The sequence below is a fragment of the Polistes fuscatus genome, unplaced genomic scaffold, assembly GCF_010416935.1.
Source record: "Polistes fuscatus isolate 324 unplaced genomic scaffold, CU_Pfus_HIC Scaffold15, whole genome shotgun sequence".
Taxonomy (NCBI): Eukaryota; Metazoa; Arthropoda; class Insecta; order Hymenoptera; family Vespidae; genus Polistes; species Polistes fuscatus.
The window spans coordinates 1,482,856-1,499,286 of record NW_025113053.1 but is presented as its reverse complement, the minus strand read 5'-3'; the positions used below and the strand labels follow the sequence as shown (position 1 = coordinate 1,499,286).

The 16,431-nt window shown below is 31.8% G+C and overlaps 1 protein-coding gene across 2 annotated transcripts in view; it reads left to right on the top strand.

The window, feature by feature from the left end:
• LOC122514613 (leucine-rich repeat and calponin homology domain-containing protein) overlaps positions 1–16,431 on the top strand; it is a 60,586-nt gene that overhangs the window by 28,070 nt on the left and 16,085 nt on the right. For both annotated transcript variants that reach the window (XM_043631545.1, XM_043631544.1), the window contains exons 2-5: positions 13,772–13,916; positions 14,153–14,385; positions 14,951–15,087; positions 15,769–15,984. In XM_043631545.1, the coding sequence (XP_043487480.1) occupies positions 13,772–13,916; positions 14,153–14,385; positions 14,951–15,087; positions 15,769–15,984 (731 nt within the window). The remainder of the gene's footprint in view (positions 1–13,771; positions 13,917–14,152; positions 14,386–14,950; positions 15,088–15,768; positions 15,985–16,431) is intronic.

The window sequence follows — 16,431 nt, the reverse complement described above, 5'->3', positions numbered from 1 at the left end:
CGTACACGTGGTTTTTATCTGAAACGAAAATATGGTGTCTTCCTAAAGTAGTTTTTGTTTAAACAAATAAAAATAATGGACAAATATAAAAGTGAAAATATTTAATCGATTTTTACGTGTAGCATAGTTTTTACCTAATTGTCAATTTTCAAGGGCTCTGGTTCGATAGTTCTTGTGTAGCTGGTGCTCGTCGTAATTGTTGACTGAACAACACGACGAGAAACGGACGATGCGTGTCAAACACTATGCCGTGTGCATTATGCGCGTGCAATACGTTAAAAGCCACGCGTACCGTTCACGACCATATCCATATTATCTACACATGGATGGGGAAAATACGATAATATGCTCGATGCATAGATAACATGCTCCATTTCTCAGTAAAAAGAAAACCCCCATAAACATGAAGAAAAAAAAAAGAAATTACATTCATAAACTAAACCATAAAAAGTGAACATTAATTGTTCTCATTAAATATTATTTAACAAAATCTTAAATAATAAATATTACAAATTACTGATCCGAATAAATGCAAATGCAATTTAATTTTCAAATCTTAAATAGAAAATATTAAAAAATACCCCGATACAAGTGTAATGAATAAAAGAGTCAACATTTAATTTGCATAATCTTAAAAACAAAAACAAAAATAATATTTAAAAGTACATACAGACCAACAATGAATGAAAATCTAATTTAATTTAATTCACATTTTATTTCTTTTCTTTATTTTACACTATACAAGTTGTACACTTTGAAATACACTTTGAGAGAGAGAGAGAGATAGAAAGGAACCATGCAATTATGCGGTAAAGGGTTGCTGCCTACACATATATACATACATACATACATATACCACACACAAATCCACACAAATACACACTTATATACACCGTTTCATTCCCACGGTGTGAACGCGTTTATTGAGCGTGCCGTTTAATTCACGGCTCGACGAGACGTGCATCGTGTGGTGTCGTGCACCAGATGGTTCGTCGTGTGCGCACTATAATATCCTTCGGAAATCACCACGATCCATTTTCTTTCTCCATTTTTTTTCCAATGGTATATTCAATTTAGAAAAGAAAAAAGAAAGAAGAAAATAAACTAATCAATAAAAGTATTTTTTAAACAGCCTGTTGTTACACCATCCGATAATTCGCACTCGTGTTTTCGAGTAGTCGTACTTACGTGCGCATCGGATCGTGATCTTTCAAGGTCACGTAGTGAATACGACGATGAGAGTGATACTCAATTAAGGATAAGTTTCTCTTTGTAGTTAGAAAGAGAGAGAGAGAAGGAGAGATGGTGAGATAGAATGACTGAAGCTTTGACATTTAGTAGCAAGTCATTCGCATGTTCTGTTGGCTTTCGTAATACATTAACATCGACATTTCCATTATGAAATCTCAAACAACCCGATGAAATTCGTTTTCATAGGAATGACGTTTTTAAATTTGTCTACCAAAATAAATTTGTTTTTTTCTTCTTTTTCATCTATTTTTAGTATTTATTCGAAACAATGTTAGAACGATAATAATAGGGTAATAGGGTAATGGAGATAAAATGGGGGAAGGATAATAATTATATTAATATAATATTATTATTATAATATTTTTATATTATATAATAATTATAAAGATATGATTTTATTTTATACTAGTTAGTATGTCATAGGAATGACGTTTTTAAATTTGTCTACCAAAATAAATTTGTTTTTTTCTTCTTTTTCATCTATTTTTAGTATTCATCTGAAACAATGAGAGAACGATGATAATAGGGTAATAGGGTAATGGGGATAGGATGGGGGAAGGATAATATAATAGGAAAGATATGATTTTATTTTTTATACTAGTTAGTATGTCATAGGAATGACGTTTTTAAATTTGTCTACCAAAATAAATTTGTTTTTTTCTTCTTTTTCATCTATTTCTAGTCTTCATCTGAAACAATGAGAGAACGATGATAATAGGATAATAGGGTATAATGGGGATAAAATGGGGGAAGGATAATATAATAGGAAAGATATGATTTTATTTTATACTAGTTAAAATGTTTGATACTAACGAGATATTGTTAACAATTTTTATATTTGTTAACTTATTTAACAAGCGTGTTATTTAAATGACGCGTATTCAATATTTATATTTGTACAATCATATTTTCGTACTAAATGAAAACCAAAAAAAAAGAAAAGGAAAAATCTACAGATAATCGTAGAAATATTTTGCAATATATTTCTAACCAGTTTAGAAATGAGTCAACTTGATAACTTACTTAACAAGAATATAATAATATCTTCGTAGTGAACGACAATCAAAAATATATTTCTATAACAAAAAAAAAAAGAAAAAGAATTCTAACAAACATTTCTCAAATAATTTTACAATACTTTATACGGAAAAAATATTCTTTTTTTTTATTCTCTGTTTTTGGGGGAGGGGGGGACAAATCTCTTATACAGATTTATTCTAACAAACATTTCTCAAATAATTTTACAATACTTTATACGGAAAAAATATTCTTTTTTTGTATTCTTTTTTTTGGGGGGGGACACAAATCTCTTATACAGATTTATCATGAATAGTAAAAAGGGAAGAGAGAGGTGTTGGAAATCGCGATTGTTTCTGGGGGGAGGGGCAGGAGGAAGGGAAATAAGGCAAAAAAAACAGAAAGAAAAAACAATATGGAGGATTCGATCGAATATGCGAGTCTCGTATGTGCGCCTGGCGTACGCGTCACCGGAAGTGGCGATGGCGGTCTCTCACAAAAGCAAGTCTAAGTCTTTCTCTTTTTCTCTTATATTTTTCCGTTGTTCCTCTCTCTCTCTCTTTCTCTCTTTCTCTCTGTCTTTATTTGTCTCTTGTCTCTTTTTTTCTTGGTACTATCACAATGTTAAACGAACAAGTAGTAGCAAAAGCAGAAGCAAAAGCAGAAGCAGAAGCAGAAACAGAAACGGCGTCAGTCAGTCGTACTCCGCCTATGACACGGTAATAGCGATGGTTCAAGGACAGAGGAAGAACGAACAGAGAGAGAGAGAGAGAGAGGAAAAAAAAGGAAACGTTTCCACTCGAGGAACGGGTGTGCCATGAACCACTCTTTTCTCTCCCTTTTTTCCTCCTCCTCCTCCTCCTCCTCCACTTCTTTCTCTTCTTCTTCTTCTTTCTTACTCGTCACTCACCTCATCCTCATCCTCATCCTCATCCTCTTCCTCTGGTTTCCTTTCTTCCTTCCTTCCTTCCTTCCTTCCTTTCTACAACTCTTTATCTTTTTCTGTCTCTTTTCATCTTTCATTTCTTTTAGATACAAATACCGTAGACGCTTTTTATATTTACGTATACGTAAGTGTGTATTTGTGTATGTGTGTGTGTTGGGTGTGCGTGTGCAACCATACACTACTTGTCTTATTCTCTTGATATCCCTTTTTTACAGACAATGGAAGATGCACATTTTTATACTATTTTTATCGTTAATAGCAGGTAATTTCTCGGAGAAGAGTTTAAATACTTTGTTTCTTTTCTTTTTTTTTTCTTTTTGTTTCTTTATGTATGCGTTAAAAGGGTATAGCAAGAGTATGTATTTATAATAGTTTTGATTTATTTACTTACGGTATGTGTTTAAACGATCGGAGAATAATATTGCGGAGAAGTTGTCGAGAAGTTGTCAAAGTCATACGATATGTCGAAACTTACGGGAATTAGAAAGTTGTCAGAGAGGTGCGAGTGTATAAACCATGATCGCCTGTTTTATCGATTTGTCGATTAGCTATGCTAATACATTTTTAAGTAACGTTTCATAATTTCCCTGCCACTTCTCCCCCCTCTGTCCCCTCCTTCTCCACTCCTTCCCAAGCATTCGCCATAAAACGGCAAACTTTTAGCGAAACTTGTAAAAGCGGCTACAAATTGTCTATATATCTTCTATTTATAGAATACTAAGGAAAGAAGAAAGTGAAAAGAGAGAGAGAGAGATATTTTCTATGTTAGACCATAAGAGGTGTATACACTATCGGCTAAAAGTTTGTTATTACTATATGAATTTAGGAAAATAGGATATATTTTATAAATAAAGAAAATGAACGCTTTTGAAGTAACCGAGGTAGAGTTTGATTGAAAAAAAAGAATTGTTTTTATGTCTTTTTCTTAAAAATTGTCTTTACTTTTAACAATATTATGATGGTATATTCTAGGTATTCTGGGGGTATTCTGGTAAATTAATTTATTAATGATTTCAAATCGAATATTTTGCCTCATGCTTTTTATAGAATTCGTTAAAGATATCCCAGTAGGAAAGTTTATTTCAAGGATTTGCCCTACATTGGGTACACAAATTAAAGGATAGTACGATTCCGATATAAGAAAATGGTAAAATTTTGGGAAACGTAATTGAATTTGTTAATATTTGATGCAACAACGATAAATTATTTCAATAATTATCGATTTTAAATAAAATCTTTTGTACACTAGCGTAAATATTTGAAAAACTTATGTTAAGTTCTATATAAAGGCGTAAAAGTGTGTGTTCATTTGTTCTCATGGTGGACGTTGTTGAGTGCGCATGCCGAGAAAATGGGAGAGAGCAGCGCATGATGCACCTTGCGCTGTGCTTTAACACCACAACGAACCAACCCATGGGGTCCAACGTGTTTGCCATGGGGACGTTATCGATCGCCCGGACCTCCTGTTTCCACGGTTTCGAAGGCACCAACCCTTATGTGGCCTCTTATAAGCTCCCTATCTTTTTCATCCCTTTATCACTCGTCTCTCTTTTCATATTTTGCATGTGTTTCTTATTTAGTTTTGTATTTTCCACTCACTTAAGCAAGATAATCTAACGACGTTACCAACGTTATTTTTTTCCATTTATTGCGAATTTTCTTTTGATGGGAGAGGTATGAAAATTTAATTATAAAATCGTTTCATGTTATATTTAATAACCTTCGAGAATTGTTAAATATTTCAAGCTAGTTTAATCAAATATATACAAATTTATTTTTTAATCGATTTAATATAGGAATGGAAAGATTCAATTAGAAATATATTGTATAATTTTATTTCCAAATTTGTGTAGAATTTGTTGCTGTTTTATAATTTTTCTTTTAATGCGTAGATATTTAAATTTCGTATACACGATTATGAGATTTTATTAGAAAAAGTAGATAACTTGATGAATTTCTTTTCTTTCTTTTTTGTTAAACAATTTGAAATACCTTGATTTATTTTTTTAATATCTAATTTATAATAATTACAGTTAAACTTAGCAAAAATTTCTATTCATTCAATTTACCACGCAAGTCGCAGAGGGTTCACCTTTCTTTAAGTTATATTCTATCTCTGTTTCTGTCATTGTTTCTTATTTAAAGAATCGATATATGATTTATCGGCATGCTTGTGACACACGATACATTGGTAATGACGTTATAGCATTATCGACCGAATGTAATCTGGTAACGGATGAAACCACAGTTTCTCAACTGTGGAATAGAGTTACGTTGTCATGGTTTATTATAAAATGTGTTGTTTAGGTGAGAAAAATTTGAGGTGACAGTTTTCATTTGATGGATTAAATCCTTTGATTGATCGACTTTTCCCCTATTGTTTAAAACATCGATCAAAATGATCGTCAAATAAAATCGAAATACACACACACATACACACACACACACACATATGTTGGATAGTTTAATTGGAATTTTTTCGTTGACTTTCTTAACCTTCCGTTCTTTCTTTTGATCATCAAGGACGATATGAAAAAAAGGGAGAATGTCGCGTGACGCGTTTCAATTTGACAAGAATAAGAGAAAAAGCTTTTGCTTGCTGGACGAGAGGATTTTTGTTCGAACTTTCGTTCGTGTTCCTTCGAACGACATACACACACACACACAAACAAATTCACGTGTGAGAAATCCACACGTAATTCGTCTCGGTCGATGTGTGATTTATCACGAAATGAGAAGAAAATTGGATCTCCCGTGGGAAAGAAAAAGAAATTCTTCGTAGAAAAGATTTGAGATAATAATCGTGAAACGTGACCCATGAAACCAACGTTGTGTCACTTTTTCCACAATTCTTTCTTTTATTTTCTTCCTCAATTTGGTTTATTCCAAACCAAAACGACTAACATTTATTAGATCAATATTTTAAATAAACAATTTATTACGTCAATTGATAATAATAATAATATACATTAAAATATTTCTCAATATAATAATTTGCCAAAATAATTCAATGCAACTTAAATAATTTAGACAAATGCTATTTAACACTGAAACATAATTATTTATACCGAAAAAAAAATAAAAAAAACAAATATATTTAAATATAAACCATTTATTTGACCACACACACACACACACAAATATTTATTATATAAATAACATAAGTAATAAAACAGTAGTATCTAATTCTTTGGGATCTTGTCCAGAATTCAAGTTCCTTCTCTTCCATTTTATTCTTCAAATACAAATACAAAGACAAAGAAGAAATGAGAGAAAGATAGAAACAAAGAGATAAAAGAAAAAGGAGTTGTTTAGGTATTAGCATTCAAAGCGACGAAGCAAGACCTTAAAAGCAACCATACCTATTTAGTATTTACTATCGTCAGGTATATCTCTCTCTCTCTCTTTCTCTTTCTTCTTTCCTTATCGTCACACTCGCAATTAGATGGTAAGCTCAACTTCCAAGAGAGATAAAGAGAAAGAAATAAAAAAAAAAAAGAAAAAAAGAACAGAAAACTAAGCTAGCAAGAGTTGGTATCTTGTAGTTCTATAGCAAGTAGCAGAACCTGCCAGTGGACATAAGAAAAGCTAAAGTGGACGCCTTAGCTGCTGAACATTTATTTTTCTGTCTGGGCCGTTAGTTTCTTTCAGTGAACACGTCGGATTATCGTTCAAATTACGAGCCCACGATTTTTATATTTTTATATTTCCACTCGCTCCAGAAAGAAGGAGAAGAAATTTTACAACTTCGGTTCGGTTCGGTTCGATTCGGTTCGGTTCTTTACCCTTTGTTTCATTCTTCCTTTCATTTTTTTCTTCATTCGAGCAAACATTTATGTTCGGATTAAAATAATTAAGTAATAAAGAACTTAACTTGAACAGGAATATTTCTTTGGAAGGGGCAGAGGGGCGACTGGTAAAGTTGAAGTTGTAGTTACGAAGGTATTAATAACTTTGTCATTAATCTTCTTCTGTTAATCTCTCTCTCGTCTCTTTTAAAACGAGCAAGCTTTGATCCCCCGTCGATCTCGGTAAATTCATTTTCTAGTCCTTGCGAAGGATAGATTAATTAGAATAAGATGAACAAAAAAGTTTGATAAGATAAATAAAATATTTTTAACGTGATATCAAGAAAATTAAAAAAAAAACAATTATTATTTGCTTCTATTAATTAATTTAAATAAATACAATTCCTGATAAATCGTAATAATTTTTATATCAACGTAATTAATTACAAATTTATAATTATAAATATATATTATTATTATTATTATTATTATAAAAATATATATATATATATATTAAAAAAATATTGACGAGCACACAAAGTTTTCGACCAAACCGAATAAAAATATGCCGAATAATAATAAATTATGAACATATGGGATAAAGATCACAGAGATAGAAACATCCAAAATGTGATTCCCCTTCCTATGTATGTCCTATAATCGAAAAAGAAGAAATACGTAATATCCCTATAGGCAAGAGAATAGCAGCAGCCACGCCCATGGGACCCCCTCGAAAACGTAATGTCATAGTTGATTCTCTTGTCACGTACGATTATATGTACCTGTATTAGTACATGTGCATGTATAAATGTATTGTATGTATTTAGTATCGATCCTTTGTGCCAGCCAGGACCTCGACCTTGGTCCTTGAAGCATACGACCATTGGGTGCGACGACCGACGAGGAGACTCCCCACCCCCATCTCTCTTTCCCTCTCTGTCTATTTCTTGAAACACCTACTAGACTAACACACTATAATAAGAGAGAGAGAAAGAGTATTACAACGAGGAGTCCAACAGCTTGTGAGGGCTCGAACTAACGATTTTTATCAGCCGTCACGGAGAACGGAACTTTCGCTGACCGTTATTACCGGAAGCGTTTCTTCATACGATTTGACGAGAGTTTCGCTTATTTTCATTTTTATTATAATAGCAATCCTCTCTTCCATCTTAAACAAAAAAAAAGAAAATAAAGGTGCGGTCGTATGAATTATACAAAAGGTCGTATGAATTATTAAAAAAGTTATACTAAGAACAATTTATATTTTTCATTTACGAAGTTGTTGTTTTTCTTCATTGTTCATTTATCATTTTGAAATTTGCACTATGTTATTTAACGTAAAGAAATGTTATTTGTAATATATTTATTATCGTATTAATAAGAATATCTTTCAATTTCTATAGAAAAGAAAAAAATATAATATAACAAGTTTGCGAGTTTTAAATGTGATTTTGGAAATAATTTGGAAGACAAATTTGATGCGAATGTCAGACTATTAATAATTAAGAAAGATCGATCGAGGAAAATGCAGTCAACAAATAACCTTCCATTTTTCTTCCTTCAAATTTACGTCGAAAGAAAAGTTAGCAAAGTTTTGTTGTCGTTATTCACCCCCTGCCACATGACAGTTTTTGTCGGACCTAAAATGTGCGTCAGAAGGCAAGTATATGAAGAGAGAGGGAGAGAGAGAGGAAGAGAAGAAAGAAGGAAGATGAAGGAAGGAGAGTAGACACGAGGAAAGTTTTCGTCCCTTTTTCAAAATGGCGGATCTGTGTGTGACGAGGGACAGGGGAGGAAATTTTGCAGGACTGCCAAGAACGTGGGTGAAATAATAGTTCGAAAGCTCACAAGTATTTCTATGTATATTCTATGAGAATTGGTTGCCACGTACACACACACAACACACACACCCACCCACACACTTATATATATTTATGGGGAGATTCTCTCGTGCGCAAGGGGTTCCACCATCCCTGTCTTGAACGAACGAACGGATAGCCGACGCCCTTTTCCTCCATGATTATTCGATCGACCGTGTACCATTGATTCTATACTTTTCTCTTCCACCCCTGACAATCTCAAATTATCTTCCCTCCTTCGAAAACTTATTTTCGATCCATTTGAACAAGGAAAAAGACTCTTTAAATCTTCATTTCCCCAAAACGTAGTCGCATCTACCATAAGGCGCAAGCTGAACTTTCAATCCCTATATGTGGTAACATCTTAACAAATTTATCATTATTTAATTTTATAACCATCGTTCGTTCCTAGGCCGGGATTTGAACCCGGAACATCTCGCTTACCGATCTAACGCTCTACCAACTGAGCTACGAAGTCCTACAACAAATTTATTATTTGCAAGTAATAATTTATAAAGCACGAGCTTATTATAATTGTTAAAGTATCAATCAAGAAAAATAATTTTTGTTGCATATCAATTTAATTTTTAACTAATTTATTTTTATTCAACCCACACAATATGTGTGTGTGTGTGTGTTGCTGTAATATTTTTATTTTATTTGTAAATTGTTAGGTTTTTAATTTCATTTGTTCGATAAATTAAAAGACAATGATTGAATTTGAATCTTAAATAGAGTCTTGAATTATTGATATCTTGATTTATGGTAAAAGCCTTGAGACATATAATTACAGCCATGCTATGGGATCTACCCTATTGCAAGGGATAAAATTAATATCGTCGTCCTTGGTATTAGCCAGAACCGAAGAAGCATTTTTCTTCTTTTTCTTGTTATCCTATTGAACGCTTTGGACGTCTTTAGAGACTTTAGAGATACTTTCCAGGAGTCTAGCCAGACTCCTGGAACTAGTTTTTTTTTTCCACCAGTCTAGACTGTAAAAAGCTGACTGTAGAAAATACCTACCTCTACTACATACATTAACCAAACAAATTGCTTTCCTACTTAGGTTCTGTTTCTTATTTGCATGACTTTCACGTTTGGCTTTAAGGAGTCCGTTTTTATCGACTTTGCTATACTTTTCATTTGGATAACAGGATACTTCGTTGTTGTAAGAAAGTGACTTCATAATTATTCGCTGAGTAAGAATAGTTTTTCTTTTTTTTTTTCTTTCTTTTTTTGCGTCGAGTGTTCATGCATCAGTATTTTTCCGTCAATTATGGTCGCATCGTTTTAAAAAAAAAACCGAGTTGGTTACACGTTTTGATTTAATATAAACCAAGTATTTTCTCATTTATTGTCATTCGTAAGTGCACAAATTAAAGAATTTTAAATTCATCAAAGATTTTGAGGATTATATCGAATCATTGTATCGAATTGAAATTAATTTGGATCTCAATAATTCAATGCACAAATGTGTTAATGCATAAAAATTGAACGCAGTGTACTTACCAGCTCATAAAAAGCAACCATCATTACGTTGCACAATTATTGACTCAACAACCTTGGCATCTACTTTTTATTATTCTCAACTTTTACTCGTGGTATAATTTTTGTTATCCACTAAGTAACTTCGTTCGGTTTTATTCATGATCTCATTTTAGCAAGAAGGGACTCACTCTCCCGTTGAGTTTGTTTGGTTAAGGAGAACTTTTCTTGGGTATACCTTCGTATCTCTGTTGACACGACGATTGCCAATTTCCGTTCGGATCTTTCGAATGGTAGGAGTGTCGCAAGGATTTGTCAAACGTATCGGATGAGAAATTCGTCAAATTTCCCTGAATTAACTCTTATCCACTTCGATCGAGCGATAAAAGAAGAAGAAGAAGAAAAAGAAGAAAAAAAAAACTGGTGTGTGTACTTATGTAGGTACGTAAGAAGTTATACTTCTTTGGTGTACCAAAACGAATATAACCTCAATAACCTCAAAAATAACTTCAAAAAATAACTTCAAAAATAAAATAATAATAATATATATATATATATAAGAAAGAATAAAAAAAAGAAAAAGAAAATATGAAAATATAGATATCAGTCCACACACTAAATATTAGGGAAATATATCGAATTACTTTATGCAGCAACGGCCATGGCGCTGTGATAGCACTAATTCCCGCTGGATCATTTAAGTAAAGCAGCGCTGAGTACAATTAGTACTTAGATGGGTGATCCGCTTGAGAAAAAAAAAGAGGAAGAAGAAGAGGAGAAGAAGAAGACAACTTCATGCCGTAAATTTGAAATCGTTTGCTTTGCCGCGCATCGTAAATACCGACAAACTTCATGGTGTCGATCGGAAAAAAATCACACACTCGCGCCAAAAGAAGTATAACTTCAAAAAGAGGAGTGATAAACATTTTCTTCTTATGTTAGTTTGATTCAACTTTAAATACATTTCTCGTAACACAATTTTTTTTCTTTTTTTTTTTTGTACCTTTCTTGTATATATGTATCTCGAACGAGATTAAAAGAGACCTATTTGTTCTTTTTTTATTTTCTTATATCCTAAGAAACCTAAGAGAGTTAAAACTCCAGACCGGAAAATCAAGTTTGTTCAAAGTTGTGGATCGTATCTCGAATGATAGGGTTCTACTTTAACTCGTTTAACCTTCTGGCTAATATAAAACTTGCCAACTCTTGGCAGATTCGACAGTGACCTTGAATATTTTTAACATTTATGATCGAACGATTAAAACTGATAATAAGATTGCGAGAAAGATAGATATATAATCTCATCGCAATTAATTTTACATTTTATTTCACTGTTTGAATTGCCGTTAGAATATATAAAAATAAATTCGAATATTTTTAATATAAAGATCAAGTGATTTTGAACTTGAAGATTAAACACGATCGAAATAATAATCCGTCGTAATTAAATCGTTGATTATTTTATTTTCGATTATAAATGATTCGAATATTCCAACAGTGACAGAACAGTTGAACGTTTTTTAATATTAGGATTTAAATGATCTTAAACGAGTATTATAATAGATAAATAAACTGTTTTTTTATTTTTATTCTGACAATTATCGATAGCTATTAAATCGTTAATTATATTTGAATTATTATTCGAGTATTCATTTGAGATAACAATTTTTGTTTGTTTTGAAAAATTGTTTGAACTAGCGTTAATAACTTTTCCATTTAGATAAACGTAGTTATTCATATAGCGTTTAGAGTAGGAGGAAAAATTTATTTTCTCAGTCGTGGCACGTTTCTATGTAATTAAACGATCCAAAAAGAGCGACAAAGTTTGTGCGAACGTGACAGTGAAAGGATTATTCTTCGTCCGGTTCGTAGTATAATGCGTGCTTTTAATATACACAACAAAATGACATGTCCAAAGATGTAGTTTTTCGTAATGATAACAATATTTATCTACTAGAAATAATTACTCTCTAGAATATTAACTATCTTTTGACGTTTCCTTTTAATCTTTAATCAACTTGTGCTACGAGGAAAATTTATAATATCTTTATTAGCATAATTATACTACGTTTGAAATATATGTCTCAGCGTGAATTGTATTTAACTTTAGAAAATATTACTATTTTTGTGATACATTAATGTAAATGAATGTGGGTATTTTTTTTTGCAGATAAAATAATAAAATAATAAAATATATATATATGTAAAATGTTATTTTACAGGAAGAATATAATTTTTAAGGATTGTAAATAGTAATGTTAATTAGAATATAATCTCTTATTTTATAGAGAAACAAATTGGTTTATTATTATTAATAAAAAAAATTAACACTCCTTATATATTTTTATATTTTTTTAAATATAATACAAAAATATATTATAAGTATGTAACTTCGAGAAGTTACAAGAGTTATTGATTTATTTTTAATTAAATACAAACATTTTTTTTTTGCATTATTAGAGAGATAAATTTTTAGATTTCACTTTGAAAAATAATTTATCACGGATTTCTAATAAACTTATTGCTTCTTGGGATCGACGCATTGATGCAAACCTATAAATGCTCTGAGGAATATCGTATTGCAACGAGTCGATCGAGAAATGGTTCTTGTTAAGGAACCGGTAAGGTTGAGGTGGATGAGGGTGAGGAGGAGGAGAAGGAAAAGGAGGAGGTGGTGGTGCTGGCGGCTTAATAAGGCACCTATATGTTTCCCGTAGCAACAGCTGTGTAAAAAGAGAGCTTAAGTTGCTTGGGGTGGTGGTGTCGGTGTCGGTGTTGGTGTTGGTGTTGGTGGTAGTGGTGGTCCTTGCTGCTTGCTAAGAATCCTTGTGAATTGGGGAGGTGTGTGACGACAGCAGCCACGTGCGTGTTGAGCAACCCCGTAGAGGTAGTTTTGGAAAAGGATAAGGGTGGCTGGTATTACTGCTACTGCAAAGCCTGTTCCCAACTTGGGACTTCCTTTCTGATCAATAACTACCCTGCTTCTTCCATCCTTATCGAACGTGTACACCGACCACCCCACCAATGAGTCAATGACTTACCAGGTCACGTTGGATTTCTTACAAGGATTTAACTGTTAGACGAATTTTTCTTAAATATTGTTAACTCGATTAATAAATTATATCGCAATTTTTCAAGTAATGTTAAATATTTTTGAAGGATTGAATTATTAGACAAATGTTTGAGAAATATTGTTGGATTGGGGTTGATAAATAGTTTTAGTATTTTTCAATTAATGATTGATTTAGCAAATATCTGTGAAATATTGTCAGGTTGGTTCAACCCAATGTTATGAAATGTTGAGAGAAATATTTTTAATATTCCTAGATAATGATTAAGAACGTTGTTTTCTTAGAGTGATACACTTGTCATCTTACAAACATTCGTTGATGTTTCATTCTTGTTTTTTTCTTTCTTTGTTGCAGATCTTTCGAAGAATCGTTTTGTCGAGTTGCCAGAAGAGGTTACGGAATTTCCTTTCCTCGAGAAACTTCACCTTTACCACAATGCCATAAGAATCATACCGGAAACTGTCGTGATGCTCCAGTCATTAAACTACCTCGATCTTAGGTTCGAACAAATTTTTCTTTTTTTTTTAATTATTATTATTTTATTATTTTTCCATATTAACAAATTTGTACACGTTAGAAATATTTAATTGATTTCTTTCCTAAGACAATCTTATCAATCGAATATCATAATTACATTTAATAATTTATTTTTCATTAAAAATTTGATGAATAATTTTATTTTATTCAATGTTTCAATAAACGAAATAAACATTTTGTTGTCTTTGTTCATTACAGTCGAAATCAATTGATTTCTCTACCTCGAGAAATCTGTAGGCTACCTCTTCAGACGTTATTGGTCGCACACAACAGATTAGCATCCTTACCAGATGAGTTAGGTAGGATGTCGTCACTGGCTGAATTGGATGCAGGTTGCAACGAAATCGCGACACTTCCACCTCGTATAGGTGACCTTGCACGACTCAGATCTCTCGACCTGAGGAGCAACTTGTTGGTGCACCTGCCTATAGGTAACAGACTATCCTGTCTTATCTCGATTTAAATTCTCATCCAAGTTGATACAATGTGTAAATTCATCCTCCTCCTTTCTTTTTTTTCCTTTTTTTTTTCTAAAAATCATAATTACTCTCGTGGATTTTGTTTTTTCAATTTTGTTCGTTAGTCTTTTCATTTTATCGATTAATTTGAGAGATTCTATCAAGTTACCGATCAAAGAAAATTTCATTCCAGAATATTTGAGTGATCATAAATTGTTGAAATAATTTCTATAAAAGATTGCAACAAGACACACCTATTTAAATTGTCATAAACGAGCTTAAGTCTTATCTAAAAGATAATCCTGCAACATGCACATATGCAACGAACACGCGCATAAAGAAAGATAAAGAAATTGTAATAGCTTTGATATGTGAGACGTAATAATAATTTAGTATTCTTCTCGTGTTACTCGTAAAAAGCGACATTTTACCAGTTAATTACTTAAGTTAATGAGTTAGAATCTAAGTATAGTCATAGCGTGCAAAATGATCGTTGTCTTGGTTATGATAGCGATCGTTAATGAGTTTTTTTTTGCAGAACTTACGTACCTGAGGCTCGTGAAGCTAGATATTAGCGGTAACCGGATATCTGTGCTTCCAAACGAAATGAGAAAGATGAAAAGCTTGGTAGATTTTAAGCTCTCCGATAATCCTTTGACCTCGCCGCCTGCCTCAGTGAGTATTCGTCACATTCATTCGAATCATTTTTTTCTTTTTATCATCCTTGCAAATAAATATATTAATTAAGAAACTTCTATTTTTTTTTTTTACATAATACAGTTAAACGATAAAGAGTCGTAGAAAAAAATACCCAAGCGATTTTGTAAATAAATTTATTTCGTTTGAAATATTTTTTCTAAATAATTATATTAAGAATTTTAACAAACTTGACTTGTAGTTTTATCGTTTTTGACGTTTCCAAGATAGAAATGACAATGACAATTTTCTTATGAGTAAATAAGAAATAGAATTTACAAAAAAATATAATATAAATAATTGTACGAGTGTTAAAAATTACATATTAGAGGATAAATTTTCGATAAGACTTTTTTTTATAATAATTGCTATTGTTTTTTAATTAGAAAGAAAAACATTGATTAAACGCGTATATAAATATTTGTAAATTTGGGTATTGTTAAAGAAATAATTGATTTGTGATATTTGTAAATTTGGGTATTTTTAAAGAAATAATTGATTTGTGATATTTGTGAATTTGGGTATTTTTAAAGAAATAATTGATTTTTGATATTTGTGAATTTGGGTATTGTTAAAGAAATAATTGATTAACAGAAAGCATGGCATCTTATATATCATATATGAAGAAAAAGAGAGCAAGGAGTTTATGAATTGCTTCAGTTATGCATTCGCGGGCGAACGCACATCTTCAAGTACTTGGAAAGGCAAGCGGCGAAGCATGAGAGGGCGAGAGGAGGACGCGCAAGAAGAGGACCCCTGGATGCTCGAGGTCATGCAACCTTGGACACTAGATCGCATAGACGCCATAATGTTGACAGTGGTTACAGTACCAGCGATGGTGTAGACAAACGTTGGTCTCAAGAAATTCATAGCGCGGTTAGTTTTCTAACAGTTTTGTTAACCCTGCCACTTTCATTTCGATTATTATATTTATTTTTTCATTGGTATTTCTTCGACACGATCATTGATGAAGAATGATTGAGCTTTCAAACGCGTGTTCATGATTTTGTTAAAATATTTTTTCATAGTTGTTACAAATAATAAGGATGATCATGATTTGGGAAAAATGATTTTTCATTTATGTATCTCATATAAAAGTTATTTTATAATCTATATTAGAAAATAAATTTTATTTTATTTTTTATTCGTAACTTTAGAATATAATTGTATTATATTTTTAATTTCTGTATATTAATTTATAGTATTTAATTGGTTTAAATGAATGTATTGTCGATATTTGTATTATTTTATATCTCGAATGAATATTAATTTGGGCCAAATGAAATTATGTAAAATATGAGTGTGCACTAAATAAAATTGTCG